We start from the raw sequence: 16,592 nt of genomic DNA on the forward strand, positions 1-16,592 counted from the left end.
TAAAATATGTTAGTAAATATAAAGGTAACAGGAGGGTGAAACATTGAATCGGGTCAAAATGACCCAAAGGCGGGGGGAGGGTGTAATATTGATTCGGGTCAAAATGACCCTAAGGCAACACAAGGGTTAAGTAAATACACATACATGATTGGCATTCCTCCTTATATTTTGCAACAATATTATGATTGTGAATATCAAAATTAACCATCGGGCATGAAGATATATATGTTTCACTTGTGAGCCGTCGGTCCATAATGAGATCATCAATAGTGAGGTGTTTCTGCAGCTATTATGACCTCATTACGGTCTCATCTCGACTCGCTGACCACAGAGAAGACGTGCGCCCGCTTAGCTAGATTTATAAAAGTTGTCATTAAGTGGGTGATTTTCCCCGGGAAGCATTTATCTTTACGGGAGCGCGCGGGGGGTGGGGGGGGGGGTGCAGGAGGCGACGCATCAGTGCGGGAGCGCGCACAGCGAGTCCGACAGTCACGCCTCTTGGTTTGAGTGAGGGATGCAGGAGGAGAGAGGATGCGCGAACAGATAGAAGGTAGAATCGGACTTTTATAAAACTCTCGGAGGGTTTTAATGTGTGTGTCACATAAGCTTTATAGTTTATCTTCAACAAGATTTGCTTTAATATTCCACAGGTGCACTATACCCGTCACATGTTCAGGCTTTAGACCATCATACTTTTGTTGTTATTAGATGTTTTTATTTATTAATTATTTTGGCCTTGGAAGTCTATAGTTTCCGCTATGACATCCCTGTCCTAAAATATAAACGTGCAGAATTATCTTTAAGCTCTAACTCGTTTTTTGTACAAGTCAAAATACAGAAATTGCAAGATATTTGTATATCATGTATATTTGTGTTCTCTTGAGCATAATGCAGCAAACCCCGACATAGTTATGCATGCACGTCTTATCTCTGCAGCCGGAAGTGTTCGGCCTGACCTTTTACCCTCACCTCTTGTTGCCACCTGTCGCCGCAGGTCACGCTGCTGCTTTTTCTTTTTGCGGACACACACACACACACACACACACACACACACACACACACTTTGCTCGGGAAAGTAAATCCGGAGATACTCCCGTCAACAAGACACACCCGGACACAAGAAAGAAAAGGGAATAAACATTGCATTTATTCTTTAAGTATTCTTTTCATCTATACGTCACCTTGTTTTCTGTAACTTCCGGGAGGAACATCTGATGGAGGAAGCAACCCCAGCTATTGTTCCACTGAAATGAGTTCAGGAACTTGAAGCAACGCAGTTTCCACCACCTCCATTCAGCCTATAGAGTTTGATAGAAAATCAGCAGCGTTCTCGAGAGGAAAAATGATGGGACTGCATATTTGATTTAGAGAGCGATATAAAGGTTGTATGACGTAGGCCTTTATTTTATAGTTCTTTCTGACATATAAGTGTAACTATATTGTACTGACACGATGGGGCGTTGCATGAAACACCAAATCACTAGCACCATCATATCTGACGAGGTATGGATGTTAGGGAATTGTACCCGTCATTTTGCATTAAGTTGAAACACATTAAATATGATGCAGCAAGCGCACATGCAAAAAGACATTTTAGCACAGCACTTTCCCGACTTGCACCGTGTCAGCATTAACAACATTTTATGGAGCGCTTCCTTCTCACGTCTCACCAGTACATGGGTAATCTATTGAAACAAAATCTCTTTATTAAGGCAAATATAGGAAAGTTGATATATGCACACACACAAAAAAGTGATTCCTATATTAAACTGTGCAATGGCTTTAGTTTTAAATTGAGGCATGCTGTGATATTGTTGCACATTTGTTTCGTTAGAAATGAAATATTTAAATAACTAAAAAGCCAAAAAATGCAATAATTGTAACGAACATGTATTTGTCTTCTCGGATTTCTCTGAGAGTATTTCTGCAGTGAAACGATCTTTAATATGATCAACTCGTTATTTCTCTCCTTTCACTGTCGATGTCAGTGGCGAACTGGTGACATTTAACATGAATAATGTCTCTCAATTAACGACAGCTATCCTAAATAAGCCCAAATGATGTGACAGCTTCCGTATCGTAACGGATTCGTGTGAAGCTTGGGGGGGGGGGGGACGACACGAAGATGCTTCATTTGGAGCCTTTTCTAAATATCGGCCTGCGTTATGAAAGTCCGGATCCAAGGTGTGTGTGCCTCCTGCCCCTTGGCAAGTGGACCCATATAATTACGCGCTATTTTAATTCATAGTATCATCACGATAGATACAATCTGTGAGTTTTAATCCCTTGTTAAACTCTCGGTAACCTCTCTTTCTTCTGCCACTGCTCCCCTCCGGGCACTTGTCATGTCTCTCTGGTGACTTTACAGAGGACTGTCTCTGTTTCCATCTCAGGTTATGATTCCCTTTAGTCTCCAGTCGGTTTTATTTATTTAAAAACAGTCGCCCCATTGTCCCTCAGAGGCACTGAGCTTTTTAAAGGACTTCAATCACAGGCTGGCGCGATAAGGACTGAAGTTGTATTTTGCTTCCCTTTTCTTGTTGTACACCGGATGTTAATAAACTAAATAAACGCGTAAACAACTATTATTTAATCCTCGCAAATCAGCTGTTACTGCAACATAAATAATTTACTTTAATGCCTCATTTTCTCTCGCGACAACTCCTAATACGCGCTCCATATGGCTGAATGGAGCTGCTTCTCCGTCAGACGGCACGGTGCCACGGACGGCTGTCATTAGAGGTGTTGTGTTGGTTTTACAGGCTTGTGAGAGACAACATTAACAGCGTTTTAACTCAGGGGGATCCTGACATGCTGGTGTGACATCACGCGCGCAGAGAGCTCTGCTCCACGCGGGGTGCACGGAGTCAAATCGAGTCACTTCCCTGAAGCTTCAAGTCGTTTCCATGCGTGCAGCAGCTCTGCGTATATACGGCACAGGAATCTACAGCAACCATAAGGATTAAGGAGGTATATATGGCGTCATCTGTTGCATGTTTTAAATGTGTGTGTTGTTCTTTTTTATTTGGCCAAATAGATCCACAGAGGCTCACCCTGGGTTGTGCTTTGGTCGCATTTATTTCAAGATGCACTTCAGGAGAAGAGCCCGACAGCGCAATCGCATGTGGTCCATGGACTTTATGATATTATTTCGCTTCACTGCCATTCGATTCCAAAATAATTTGAAGTATGATGACATTAAACCCACATTGGACCAAAAACAGACGCCTCTGTGGAAGAACACTCACCTGATCTAACTGGAAAAAATAAACGTGTATCTGGATTTTTACAGGACAAATATGTACCCGGATAACATATTATAACGAGATTTATGAGGGAAGTTCCTCATTTATTGAAAAACCTATATTTCCTTGTTAAAGCTTGGAAAGGAGCAACTGGCGGAAATGTTTAAAATAATGTTTCGTATCATGAACTGAAAGTCAATGGTTTGAAATCTCTGTCCTTCCATTTTCTAAGACGAAATAGTCCCCAAAGGGTGTTGAAGCAGACGTGTTGGAATCGATTTGGGGTCAAAGAGCCGGTCTGTTCTCAGTCAAGTGCAGTTTACCTGTCATGAGCAATCTGTGACTGATTGCACAAAATCAGGCACTAAATTGTGTGTGAGAGATGCGCGTATACACGTCTAATTAAAGTGGCGCTGTTGCTGGAAGTGAATGGAAAACAAGCCGTCTCCTTGACAAGTGTTCCCTTACAGTCACGCAGTGGGTGTAATGCCATCAAAACACTGGGTCAGTCATCCTGTCTTTTTTCTTCTTCTTTCTTTTAGGGTGGGAGCTTCTCACTTTTCCATAAAACCACGCCTCTACCTTCCTCTCCCCTCCTCTTCCTCCTCCAATGGCTGCAGGGCTCCGTCCTGTGCGCAGCCCCGGTTGGATAAAACCTGGCTGAGTGTTGGCTGCGCTCACACAACACTAGAGCAGCCCTGCCTCCTCCAACAGCCCGGACACATATCGTCATCTCTATCGCACCACCGGAGTCCTCATCATTTTGGATAATATCACAATATCTGCCTGGGGGGACATTTGTACTTTGAGCTGCGTCGTAGAAAAAGGTAAGCTCCCACTTTAGTGTGTTGCGTAATGTGACGTCTGAGTGGCTGTGTATCCGTCCGCAGTGTCGATAACACAGCGAGATGTAAAACGGAACAGGGGATGCTTCAATTATCCCCCTAAAAAACACGAGATGTTGTCGACTTACTGTCGCTCTGCTTTGGGGATCCGTAGGGACACAAAGAGGAATTCTATGAAGAGCAGTTTATTTGATGTGCGGAAAGTTTTTAAAGAGCAACATTGATTCCCCTCATTCACGCCGTCGTTAATGCACAAAAAGCCGAATATCTGTGGTGAATCTTCAGGAGTGAATCTCTCAGCTTGTGGTTTTTGTTTTCTTCGGTCTAGCTTCATGCATCATCCTCAAAAGAAATAACCGTGGGCTCAAGTTAGAAGCTGTACGGGCTGTCGTGCTCATCTTGGAGGCAAGTTAAACTATATGCAATACAACGGGAAAGAAAAAACACAGGTGTAAATCACTGACAAAAATCGGATAATATTCCGAAACAAAAACTGTTAATTAATTATTTAATTCATTAATTATTGCAAGGGTAACACAAATCGTTTAAACTCTCAAATAGAAAACACACACAAAAAGAGCTAGACATGAAATGAAAGAAGTCACTCAATAAGACAACATGGCGTGAGATGTTAAATGTTCAATACTAAAGGAAATCATTGTTAAAATGTTCATATTAACTTACAGGCTAAACACAATTAATTATGATTGTTAACAGGAACAATTAATAACAGTTGTTAACTAGTATTAACAGTAAAGGTTACTTCAAGAGACACAAAGTTACATTTAGTTGTTTCCAATTTGTCCTTCTTTTATGTCCCAAAAACTAATTTAAATAATTGGTGAATTATTAATTAAAAGCTCATTTATATTGTTTTGTCATCATGATTTTGCTACATTTTTATTTCAGACAATCAAAAATGTAAATAATTGCATACCTGATAATTTAATTATGTGCGATTGTAAATGTGATACCAACCAGTTTGTATTTTTGTATTTTACCAATGAAGTTTGAAATTATCTATTTTATTTTTGGAGATTTACTTTAACTCCCAACCTGTATGCTGAATAAAAAAATAAAAACTCAACTTAATTTTCAAATACTTTCAAATAAACATATTATTATCAAAAGACCGAAAGTAATTAAACACGACATTGCACAGCAGGAAACCAAAATAAGTTTGACTTAACTTACGGATGTCGTCAATCATCACATCCAAACTAACAGTGTGTGACAGTCTGCTAATTATTTGGTTAATTTTAAAGTGTCCACCCAGCAGGACATGACAACACCTGACACGCTTAAATGGCATAAAAACTCAAACATTAACAACCATTTTCACATGATTATTTTCAACTTGTGTCCCCAGTTTTTTTATGATGTTTTTTATAATAATTGCAGTTGATGTAACTTAACAGCAGTCTGAGTCTGGACTAAAGAAGGCTGGTAGCATCCTTCTTTTCTTTCGTTGTTTTGTATTGTGGAGCTGGAAGTTGGTTCAGCAGTGTGGAGAGAGAGAGGTGTACCAGCGGAGCAGATGGAGCCTGTAAACAAGGCTCACATATGGGCAAAAACTACTGCCAGCACCACATTTACAGCAGATGTATCATCTTTTAGTGAAGAGCTGAGTTCCTAAAACATTGTCACATCTCTTGAGTCCATCTGTGTTGCTCCTTTGATTTTTGATAAACAAACCAGAGATGAAGCAGCCACTTGATATAAGAAAAGCCTTTTAATCCATGTTCACTTCATCATAGTGAGAAGTTAATTTCATTTTAGTTGTATTTTTTTCTCTCCAAAAGGTTAAATGATCAGTCATTTCAACACCTGCATGGAGCAAGACTTTTCCCTCAAACTTTAGTTGTTTTCACTTGCACCTCCACATCATGAAACATATATTACCCCACAAAAAATTCACTCTCTGGTTCTAATAAGCTGATTATTGCAATCGGTCATTGCTGGTAACGAAGCTGCTAATGAAGGGACATTGTATGTACAACAGGAGCCGCCGTCTGGGTTGGTCCAAAGGGGAGAGGGTCACAAATACTGGTTATTAAATTGTAGCATTTTTACACAAATGCAGATACACAGGCCTCATGCCTGAAAGGGAAATATACAGGAAGACACATGCAGATGATCTGAAAACAAGAATCTTAGCTGTATTTCTTTTTAGAGACACACAGAGTGCCACCAGCTGAGTATTTGAGCTCAGAGGCATCCCACATGACAAACAGCCAGTTTGATAAACCACTGTCCTCCTGCAGCGTGTGGTCGGCTGTGCGCTCAGGAGCACACTCATGCCAGACGAGGCAGGACGGGGAGTAAAAACACTTTAACTGGGACAGCGTGGAGCCGACCGTCACGTTCAGCTGGTGGAGCAAGGACCAAAAACTCAGGGATATGTCCAACTACGCTGGAAGAGGTAAATACACAACACAAGTTGGCCTCTCGGACTCCTGTGAACAGTTTAGCTGAACACATTTGGCATTTGCTCACATGACTTTCCCCTTTTATTTCCCCTTATATGCAATTTGAAGTTTGGAAAGAAAGAAATCTCCGAAATCTCCTTTTTCACGCATCACACTTAGTAAATGGTTCACATCCCACCCACTCCCACATGTAGTTGTCAGCAGATGTAGGTGTTTATTTATGTATTTGTCAACAACTTGAACTCCTTCTGGGTATCCAAGTGGAGGCTGCTGTATAGCAAGACAAAGTCTTCATATAAGATAATTGTTGACAAATACTGAACATGAATAAACACTATCACAGCGTCCTGAGTCTGCATACAACTGCAAAAGAGTGAGTTCGATAAACCATTTATTACGTAAATGTAAAATATGAGGACTGAAAGTCACAAAATCAGCTAGTTCCAGCTCTTTATTGAACCTCTATGATGGTTACATGTAGGTTGTGCATCATTTGATACACATTTATCCAATATCCGGCTTGATATTTTGTATCCTTGGGATCTAGAGTTTAAAATAAAGTTGTGTGGGTTTGAACCCTGTTAGTCTGCATGACTTCAACAGTCACTCAATATGAAGCCTCTTTTGGAGAATGTCCCACTGGGATGCAGGTGTCTCGCCTGCTCGCTGTAACTCTGGTCATCTCTGGTGGTCATTGATATTGAGGATAGTGAGGTCGTTAAGTGGTTGACGCTGTCAGATATACATTTAGAATAATCCTCACATCTATCTATCTATCTTTATATCTATCTATCTTTATATCTATCTATCTATCTCTCTATCTATCTAAGTTTTTTCGTAATGAATACACGCTTTGTTTTTCGGTGTGCTCGCGGTGCCTGTGCACCGTGCGCGTGCACGCGTGCGTGCTCGCCGCCCCCCGGGTCTGCTCGGCTTTAATATCCTGCAGGTTGATGAAGCTTGGCGGGGAGATTTTTTTCCACACTCCGCTGGCAGCGTTAATAGAGGTCCTCCCCCCTCCTCCCTCCCTCCCTCACTCCTTCCCTCCCTGCCTCGCTCCCTCCCTCCCTCCCTTGCTCCCTCCCTCCCTCGGCCTCGTCCGGACGCCGTTTGATGTGGAAATGAAAGCTGGGAAAAGGCTGAGAGAGAAAAAAGGAGCGTTTCAATGGGTTAAATTAAAAGCAATGGTGTTCTTGCAGAGTCACCACCGTGCAGTCCATAGAGGAGAGAGGGAGCGCTTTGTCTGCCGTTCACCGGGGAAACCGGTTCTGGTGCACCGTATTCTGCAGAATGTCTGTTTGTTTTATATAGATCAACGTGCAATATATTTTGATAATTTGTTTTTTTTGCAGAAATTCATTACAATATATTCAGCATTTGGACAAATCAACCGGCAGCAAAACGACAAGAGAAAATAAGAAAGTACCAGCTTCATGTTTGATAATATGAATATATCTCAAATATCTAAACATATATTTTGAAAAGGCATATATGTGAACACAAATGCTAAAATAAGTAATTTGCCATATTTGACTTATTCCGGAAAAAAGACCACGAAGAATATAATTGTTATTCTTTATAATTATAGACGGAATTCTTTACTAAATCTCATGTTACCTAATAATTTCCAAGCACACAATAACGACAGTCAACTTCACTGTCGCCCACGAAGCCTCATGTTACAGCCTTCAAAACTAATTAGTGGCCATATAAATGAGAGTTGTGAGAATAAGCCTGCAGGCATTATTATTAATAAGCAAGTGATTAACCTGCAATTAACCAAACAATATTCCATTTAAAAGCTTTGCTGCTGGGTACAATTAAATAGGAGCATAATAAAATAATCAGAAGCTCTAATATTATTCTGATATTTCACATTTAATATAACAGTTTTTCAAGACACAAATAAAAAAAGTCTCAATGTGTTGAAAATAGACTTCTCAAAACACCAACTAGATCCAACTTTATTGATCAATTCACCTTAAATCTCTCCTTTGAAAATATATAAGTGAATGAATCAACCCTGAAACGTGAACGTCCACCATTACTCACAGCCGCCTTGTTTGCTCACTGCAGTGAAGGTTTGTTTCTCCTCACTGCCTTCGTCGTCTCCTGTGTCCTCGACTTCTTTAATACAAAACTTCATTATCACCTGACAACGTTCACCACTACAGTTATTTATCAGCGACACATCTCATCTTCTGCTTGTTAAAGAATGATTGATAAAGGTTGCAGGACATTGCAAACGAGCGACAGCATAATATTATTTTTTTGAAAGTGAAAAATGTATTTATATATCTATATATTTGAATTATTTGACTGTTTCTGATCAAATCTTTGAAGCTACAACATAAGAGTCACTCAGCTTCTCTACATTATCGCTTGCAACGTTAAATTAGTTGATGGCTGAAACTCAAATCTTAAACTGAAGATCGTGTATGTGCGTGTGTGTGTGTGTGTGTGTGTGTGTGTGTGTGTGTGTGTGATTGTGTGTGTGTTTGAGCGGGGAGGAGTTTCCGTGTAACGTGTGTGTATTTGTGAATTATTCATCGTCAATGAATGTGTAGATGATTGTAACCACGGGGGACAGCTTTGAGGGATCTACATAGCAATTAATGAATTGCTCAAATATTTTCTTAGGTTAGTCTTGGTCGGTGTGTGTGTGTGTGTGTGACATTGCAGTGCGGTGACATTGGCGTGTCTCAGATTTCAGGTTCCATGACATTTATGAGTGTTCATCCCCCCTCCTCCCCCAGGTCATGGGGGTCTTAACCAACTAGGTGGAATGTTTGTTAATGGACGTCCACTTCCGGAGGTGATCCGGCAACGCATCGTGGACATGGCCCACCAGGGGGTTCGGCCATGTGACATCTCCCGGCAGCTCAGAGTCAGCCACGGCTGCGTGAGCAAGATCCTGGGACGGTAAGCAAGCAACTTGCTCAACTTCCCGTCGCTGTTAATCCGCCTGGTTGTGTTCTTTAGAGCTGTGGGAGTCGATTTACTTATCAGGAAGTGTCTGAAAAACCTCAACCTTCTTCCAGTTACTACGAGACCGGCAGCATCAAACCCGGCGTGATCGGCGGCTCCAAGCCCAAGGTGGCCACCCCAAAGGTTGTGGATAAAATAGCAGATTACAAGAAGCAGAATCCCACCATGTTCGCCTGGGAAATCAGGGACAGACTGCTGGCGGAGGGAGTGTGTGACAGCGACACGGTGCCCAGCGTGAGCTCCATTAACAGGTGACACTCTGAATTATGAATGAAATCCGGTTAGAGCTACAGATATCCCACTGCGACTCGGCGGCTTGTATCCAGAAGAACTCGTGCATTCGGGAAGTTATGAAATCAACATCCACTGAAGATCTTCATCCAACCATTATATAATGTCATTATGTCTGACGCCCACCAAACCACATGTTCACACGGTGTTCGATGTGAAATTATCGCTCACATAGTTGCTTCATTTTTGTTTCAGAATAATTCGAACAAAGGTCCAACAGCCTTTCAATCTGCCTCTGGATGGAAAAGGCTTGAGTCCAGGACATACTTTAAGTAAGTCTTTATCATTTACACACACACACACACAGGCGCGCATATGCTCAATGGAGGTGGTATCACCGTCCATATCACCACGTAGTATCACGTGATGGTGAAGGATTAAGGTTAAAGAGTGCGCTCATTGTTGTGTCGGATTAAGCGGGTGACCCTTGTGGCTGCAGGACTAGTGAGATGTACAGTATCATTTCTGCTCTCCGTTTCAAATCTGTCTGTCTTTGTTTTTCTCTCCGTCAGTCCCGAGTTCAGCAGTCACTCCTCCCGAGTCTCCACATTCAGACTCTTTGGGCTCCACCTACTCCATCAGCGGCTTGTTGGGTATCCCCCAACCCAGCGCCGAGGGCAAGAGGAGCCACGATGACAGTAAGAAACAGATCAAATGAAGGAGACGCCGCACAGTTGGCAACATTTTGCCATCAGCTGTGTCTCAGTGTTAAGGATGAACTATCGGATATTTTCGGAGCAACATCTGGAGTAATTTCCAAATACAAACCTTTTCAAGTTTAGTGTGTGACTAGATCTGTTACATACAGTGTATTAGCATTTTGCCTGAAGTCATTCACTCTGACATATCATGTCTCAATAGGCTGAGAAACACCCTTTACTCTTCAAATTGCTTTATTTAATAACTAATTTGACCTTTATTATACCTGAAATTCATTAAGGACAAGTTTTTTTCTGTCACACTGGTCCAAGAGGCACAAAACAAAGAGCGATGAAGTGTTTAATACAAATTATTTTAGATTGAATTCAAAATACTCCATCCATCAAAGGGCAATTTGAGATTAAGCTCACTTTCTATAGTGTCTTCTTCCAGTTAAATTGTTCAGTCATTTTGATATTTTAATAATGAAATTAGAATTTTTTTTGAATGAAGTTGGATTTTAACAAAGATTTCCTTGTATTTTTTTATATCCTGCCAGAATACTTTTTGATAGCACAGATGTGTGAATGGAAACCTTGAAACACAGCACACACGTCACAGGTAAACATCTTTTTGCCACTTCTTCTCCGTCCTCCTCGGTGCTCTCAGGTGATCAGGAGAGTTGTCGGCACAGCGTGGACTCTCAGGGTAGCGGAGGCGTCCCGAGGAAACAAATGAGAGTGGATCACTTTTCAGCCGCCACGCAACATCTGGACTGTGGGTTTGATCGTCACCACTATCCCCCGGACTCATTTGGCTCCGCCTCCAGCAGCAAGACAGAGCAGGTAAAATGCCTTACCTTATGTTCAATAAGCACACGTGTTGATGAGGAATTCATGTTGATGGGAAGACAGTCATTTAGAGATTTACTTTTCTTTTCAGATTTATTTGGAACTGTAATGTGAAAATATGAAATTCTGCCTTTATTTTTTTGACTTATCATTTGGGTCAATATTTGCATATTTTTTTCCTATACATGAGCACGCTTTACACCAATAGCTAATCCCTGTTCATCATCCTCAGACTTTGTACCCGCTGTCGCTCATCAATGGCAGCCTAGACGAGGCCAAGACCAGCCTCTCAACATCCGGCTCCTCCATTGGACGGAATCTGACGGCACATCAGAGCTACACCATGGTGACCGGTGAGAAGCTTAATGTTAGATGATGACCTTTGACCTCAAGCACCAAGTTGAAGCTCTCAACATGCTGCCTCTTACCATCAGCATGTGTTAGGCTGTTGCGCGACAGCATCCTGAAACCACTCACTTTTTGTTTGTTTTTGACATTCCACTCTCAGTTTGTGGTTCCACTCATGTTCACCATTCGTTTTCATTTTCTCACCCACCTGCACACCGGCCGTCGCCCCCTTAGAATCCCTACAGCCCCTGCCGCTATGCCTAAAACAGGAAATGTCCCCAGAAGTGACGAGCACGAGCCCCTCCCCAAACATGGCATTGTCCAACCTGGCGTTCGTGGATCTGCAGGCGCTGCAGAAGCCCGTGTCTGTCAGCAGCAGCTGCAGCAACTCCAACCATTTCCCCAACGCCTTCAACTCATTCTCCCATCATGCACCAGTTTACGGGCAGTTCAGCAGTCAGTCTATCATCTCAGGTAAAGAAAGCATTCATCTCATTCATGTTCACACTCATCTGCCGCACAACGGGCAATTAGTGCGCGTTTATTTTCATTATAATCGATGATGAAAATATGAAGAAAATATGAAGAAAATGAAAATCTGCCAATTATTTGATGCAATATTCGAACATAAAGTGTCGATGGACTGCAGAAAATAGCGAAAATATATATAACAAATATATATAACAAATAGTCAAATTAACTTTAAGTAAAAGTTTTGTGTTTTTGTGTTTGTGTTTTAGGGCGTGACATGGTGAGCTCCACCCTGCCGGGCTACCCACCACACATCCCCTCCCAAGCTCAGTCAGGATACTCCTCCTCTGCCATCACAGGAATGGTCGCAGGTAATGAAACACAAATGACGTGTTTTCCTTTTCTTTCAATTATAAAGTAACATTGAGAATAAGAGAGGAAAGGAAAGGTGATGAAGGCAGGACAAGAAGGAGTTAATGGAGGCTTGCAGATTAACAGAGTCAATGAGTAGTCTGGCCGGTGAGGTGAACTGTGTGTGTGTGTGTGTGTGTGTGTGTGTGTGCGTGAGCGTGCCTGTGCGTGCACGCATGCATGTGTGTGCGTGTGTGCATGTGCATGTGGGCCCAGGGGGTATACAGGGAACAGGCTGGGGGTTCCACCCTGCTGCCCACACCCCCCACCCAGACACCTCTGACCACACATCGCCATGGGAACCATGGGGCCCAGGAGGGAGATGCAGGGTGGGCGGGTGGGGGGGTGTAAAGTCTGGGCATGAGCGAAGAGGAGGAGGTCTTTGTGGTGTGTGTGTGTGTGTGTGTGTGTGTCCGTGCACGTTAGTGTGTGTCTACGTTAGGATGCCTGCATACGACCAGAGTGTGTGTGTGTGTGTGTGTGTGATGTGCCTTTTTTATTTGAAGTCTGCCCTCCGAAGCGCGAAATGAGAGGGTCTGATTTATTATTTTTCTGGTGGGCTCGCTGTGAGGAAGCGTTGATACACAATTACTGAGTGAAAGGGGGGTGGGGGGGTTAGGGCAGGAGGAGGTGGAGAGGGGGGGTGCAGGGATTCATTCCAGCCAACATAATTACCAATTAGATATTAAAAAAGAGAAAAGAAAGAAAGAGGAGTGCCATAGAGGCTCAAGCAGGAAGTGTAGGATGCAGAGAGGAGGAGGAGGAGCGACGCAAAGGGCCGAGTGCTGAGCAGAGAGGGCGTTGAGGCTAGAGCTGCATGCACCACTGGGTCGAGGGATTTTACCCTCCGCCATCCACCTGCACCACAGATTAATGGTTTACAGGCTGCACTAACTGTTGGTGAATTATGAGCTAAACCTGAGCAGCCTCAAACAACCCAACCCCGCAGAGCCCTCGGCGACATCTTAGCTTTGCCCCTTTAATAGCCATCGTTGTTGTCTCCATGTGTTTTACCTGGTGTGTGATGAAGTTGTGTTTGTCTGCAGCGGGCACAGACTATTCGGGTCAGACCTACAGCCATTCGCCCTACACCTACAGTGAAGCCTGGAGGTTCACCAACTCCAGCATTCTGGGTAAGTGTGTTTACTGCAGCACATTACCTCGAAATGTATTGAGTTTTACTAAAGTAATCATGTTGTCCTCCACAATAAGAGGCAAACTATTAATTAACTTGTAAAGCCCCCTGAGAATGAAAAGAAAGGGGATTTCTATTGGCCTTAGGATTTCACAAACCTTACCTCGTGACTAGAAATTATTTAAAGGCCTTAGGAAAGAGGAGACTTACGAGGAAGTGATGTTCAATCTGCCAAATGTCTGTGTTCTTTTTCCCAATTCAACCCATATTTAATAAGGAAAGTTCCATAAAGTTTTGAAACCTCTTTTACAGCCTTGCAGGCAAAAGGTAAAACAAAAAAGGCTCAAATAACCAGAGACTTAAGAAGAGAATTAAAACCCTTCTAAATGTCTATTCCAGAAGATATGAAGGCGTTCCTTCTCATCTCACACTCTTGCACGTCACTACATTGACATTTATTCATGTAGAAAAAAAATATACCAATGAGGTACGATCAAAATGGGACTTCTTCAAGTGTCACAACAATCACACGTTTCATGACGCTGGGGACACGAAGCGGATATTGAGTCTTGTCGGCGGACGTTGTGATGACAAGATCAACCCGCTGCATTCTATTCTTTATGTGATGATAACATTAAAAGCTGGGTTTAAAGAGATGGAATATCACCCTGTTTCTGCTCTGATAATGTAGACAGTTTGATGAATTGTCATCCGACTGGTGTAAATGAGCCTCGGAGCTCTTTTTCAGAAGTACAGAGTTAGCCGGGGTTTTTGGGGGTATATCTCCTCCACTGCATCCCCAATCAGCCTGGTAAGAAAAGGAAAACTCCTGCATCTCTCTTATCTCTTTGATTATTCCTCAAGACTCATGAAAGGGTTTAACACACAATCCAGTCTCGCAGGACCAACCGTCCAAGCAGCTCAGACCTTCGGCTCAACCATCTGCTGTAAAACCTCAGATAAGAAAGTCTGATCGACCAACACCAGCGCCTCCCAGTTCTGAAGACCTCCATCTGTGTCCCCCCCCCCCTCCCACAGGTTCACCCTATTATTACAGCACCGCCTCCCGCACCGCTCCACCGTCTTCAGCCGCCTACGACCACCTCTAGTCCCTCGCTGCACGGGGACCTGAATCCACCCGGACCAAGACTGGAGAGCTCCACATCAGCTGACACTTCTGACCCCCGAGGCCCGGAAGTCAGAGCCGGATGTGAACTTGAGACTCTGCCCATGGACCAGCGACACGAGTTGTTTTACCACACCTGTACTCATATGTTATTTATTTGTCATTATTGATGCCATTGCCCAGGGTGACTCTCACTCCTGCACGTTTACACATTGCCCAAACTCCTCCTATGCAGGGCCTGTTTCCAGAGACTCGGCCTGAGGTGCATATTTTCAGTTTAGAGCTCTTTTAATGCTGTTTTGGCCAAAGACTTTCTTTTCTCGCACATCTGCAACCTGACACCACTGAACCAGTGAATACGGATATGCAACTTCTTGAACTATGCCTGCTTTTGTTTACATTGCTTTCTGTTCTATATTTTCACAAATTGATTATTTTTCTTGATCTGCGTCTGCTTGCAAATAAAATTCTATGACTTGTTTTCACCTTCAATTGAGATCTCAAGAGCTTTTCCTGCAGTGAAAATAGAGTAAAGTGTGATACATTAAATCACAATTTCAACAAAATGCCCACATATGCCCCTGAAAGACAATTAATATATTTGTCTATAGCAATATGTACATATTGTAAATGATGAATTACTCACAGGGAAGTGATGCAATTTGACTCAGAATGACTGATGAGGGAGGAGGATGATGGTGATTTGGCTACAAAAACCAACAAGGCTTGAAATACAATTGTTTTGCTTCGAATACATTTAGTTTGCTGTCATGCTGATGTTCTAATGTTTGGTAAGAACTGTGACTATTTTTTCTTATGCTGTTATTAATATTATTGCAGATGTAAATAATGAATTTCTAAAGAATTATTTTAATTAAAGCATGACAAATTTACTGTTTTTTACTGTGGTCTTTTTTAAAGAATGGCTTTGATTTCACAAACTATAAGATGATAATAAACGAATTATTTGTTCTGAAATTGTAGGTGTAGAGCCAACAGTACTGCGATTATGTAGTGCTGAATTACTTGAGAGAGCATTTGATTATAAATATCAGCTTTTTTTAATTATTATTATAATTATTGTTGTTATTATTATTATTATCATTATTATTATCATTATTGCTATTTGTAGTTATAGACTGCATACGTACACGCTAAAAGCCGCCTAAAATGTAGCTTTTTTTTTGGCACCTCAGCGTTTTAAAAGGACGAAAGCACCGATCCTGAAAACGTGCGCATCTGTTTAATTTCTTTTTTTATTTTCTGCATCATGTAGTTTTATTTGCAATTATTTCGTCCCTCTTTGCAGCCTCATAATTGCTGCGCGTTAACGACGCCACGGTTCGGCGGTGCCGCGGCCCACCTGGTGCCGCCGCGTGGGACGGCGCGAGGATGATGGAGAGGGAGAGGCCGCGCGCGCACGCTCCTCCTGCAGCACGTGAAACGGGGCGTGCGCACGCACAGGAAGCGTGACACACTGCAGATATTATATCGATTGTAATAATGAGTGTATTACCAAAAATGAGTTTAGAGTTTATTATTCATGTTATGGTTACAATCAAAGGAATTAGCCTTTGGGAAAACATCGATGATTAACGAGCGAGAACACAAAGCTAAACCCGTTTGTTTACTTACTGAAATAATATACAACAACATTCAGACTGTCTGAGAGCTTTTCTATATTTCATTATGAATTACTTTATTACCTGGTTGCATATGAATAGTGGACAAATAATCTCACCACAATTCTGTCTGTCTGGAGCTTTCCATCAGTCTTCCTGCAGGAGATGCACTTGTCATGGTATTGTAAATA

At 42.2% G+C, this 16,592-nt stretch overlaps 1 protein-coding gene across 2 annotated transcripts; it reads left to right on the forward strand.

Annotated features, from left to right (window-relative positions):
* The first annotated feature begins 6,490 nt into the window (after positions 1-6,490).
* pax8 (paired box 8) lies at positions 6,491-15,323 on the forward strand. 2 transcript variants are annotated; one of them, XM_056432596.1, is made up of 11 exons: positions 6,491-6,512; positions 9,276-9,441; positions 9,561-9,758; positions 9,994-10,070; positions 10,311-10,436; positions 11,107-11,282; positions 11,521-11,641; positions 11,871-12,114; positions 12,372-12,478; positions 13,565-13,651; positions 14,692-15,323. In XM_056432596.1, exons 1-11 carry the CDS (start codon positions 6,491-6,493, stop codon positions 14,760-14,762), a joined length of 1,395 nt encoding a protein of 464 aa, XP_056288571.1. In that variant the 3' UTR covers positions 14,763-15,323. The 2 variants fall into 2 exon arrangements, with proteins under 2 accessions (XP_056288571.1, XP_056288570.1); XM_056432595.1 differs by having other exon boundaries at positions 11,871-12,110; positions 12,377-12,478.
* Positions 15,324-16,592: the final 1,269 nt, after the last annotated feature.

Source organism: Pseudoliparis swirei, chromosome 15 (assembly GCF_029220125.1).
Source record: "Pseudoliparis swirei isolate HS2019 ecotype Mariana Trench chromosome 15, NWPU_hadal_v1, whole genome shotgun sequence".
NCBI classification, from domain to species: domain Eukaryota; kingdom Metazoa; phylum Chordata; class Actinopteri; order Perciformes; family Liparidae; genus Pseudoliparis; species Pseudoliparis swirei.

What these genes read in the sequence shown, in the direction of transcription:
- pax8 (XM_056432596.1), top strand. Translation starts at nt 6,491, where the DNA reads ATGTCCAACTACGCTGGAAGAG. An exon ending in CAAGAGGAGCCACGATGACA is followed by an intron (nt 10,437 to 11,106) that starts GTAAGAAACAGA and finishes CGGTGCTCTCAG; the next exon opens with GTGATCAGGAGAGTTGTCGG. An exon ending in CCAGCAGCAAGACAGAGCAG is followed by an intron (nt 11,283 to 11,520) that starts GTAAAATGCCTT and finishes CATCATCCTCAG; the next exon opens with ACTTTGTACCCGCTGTCGCT.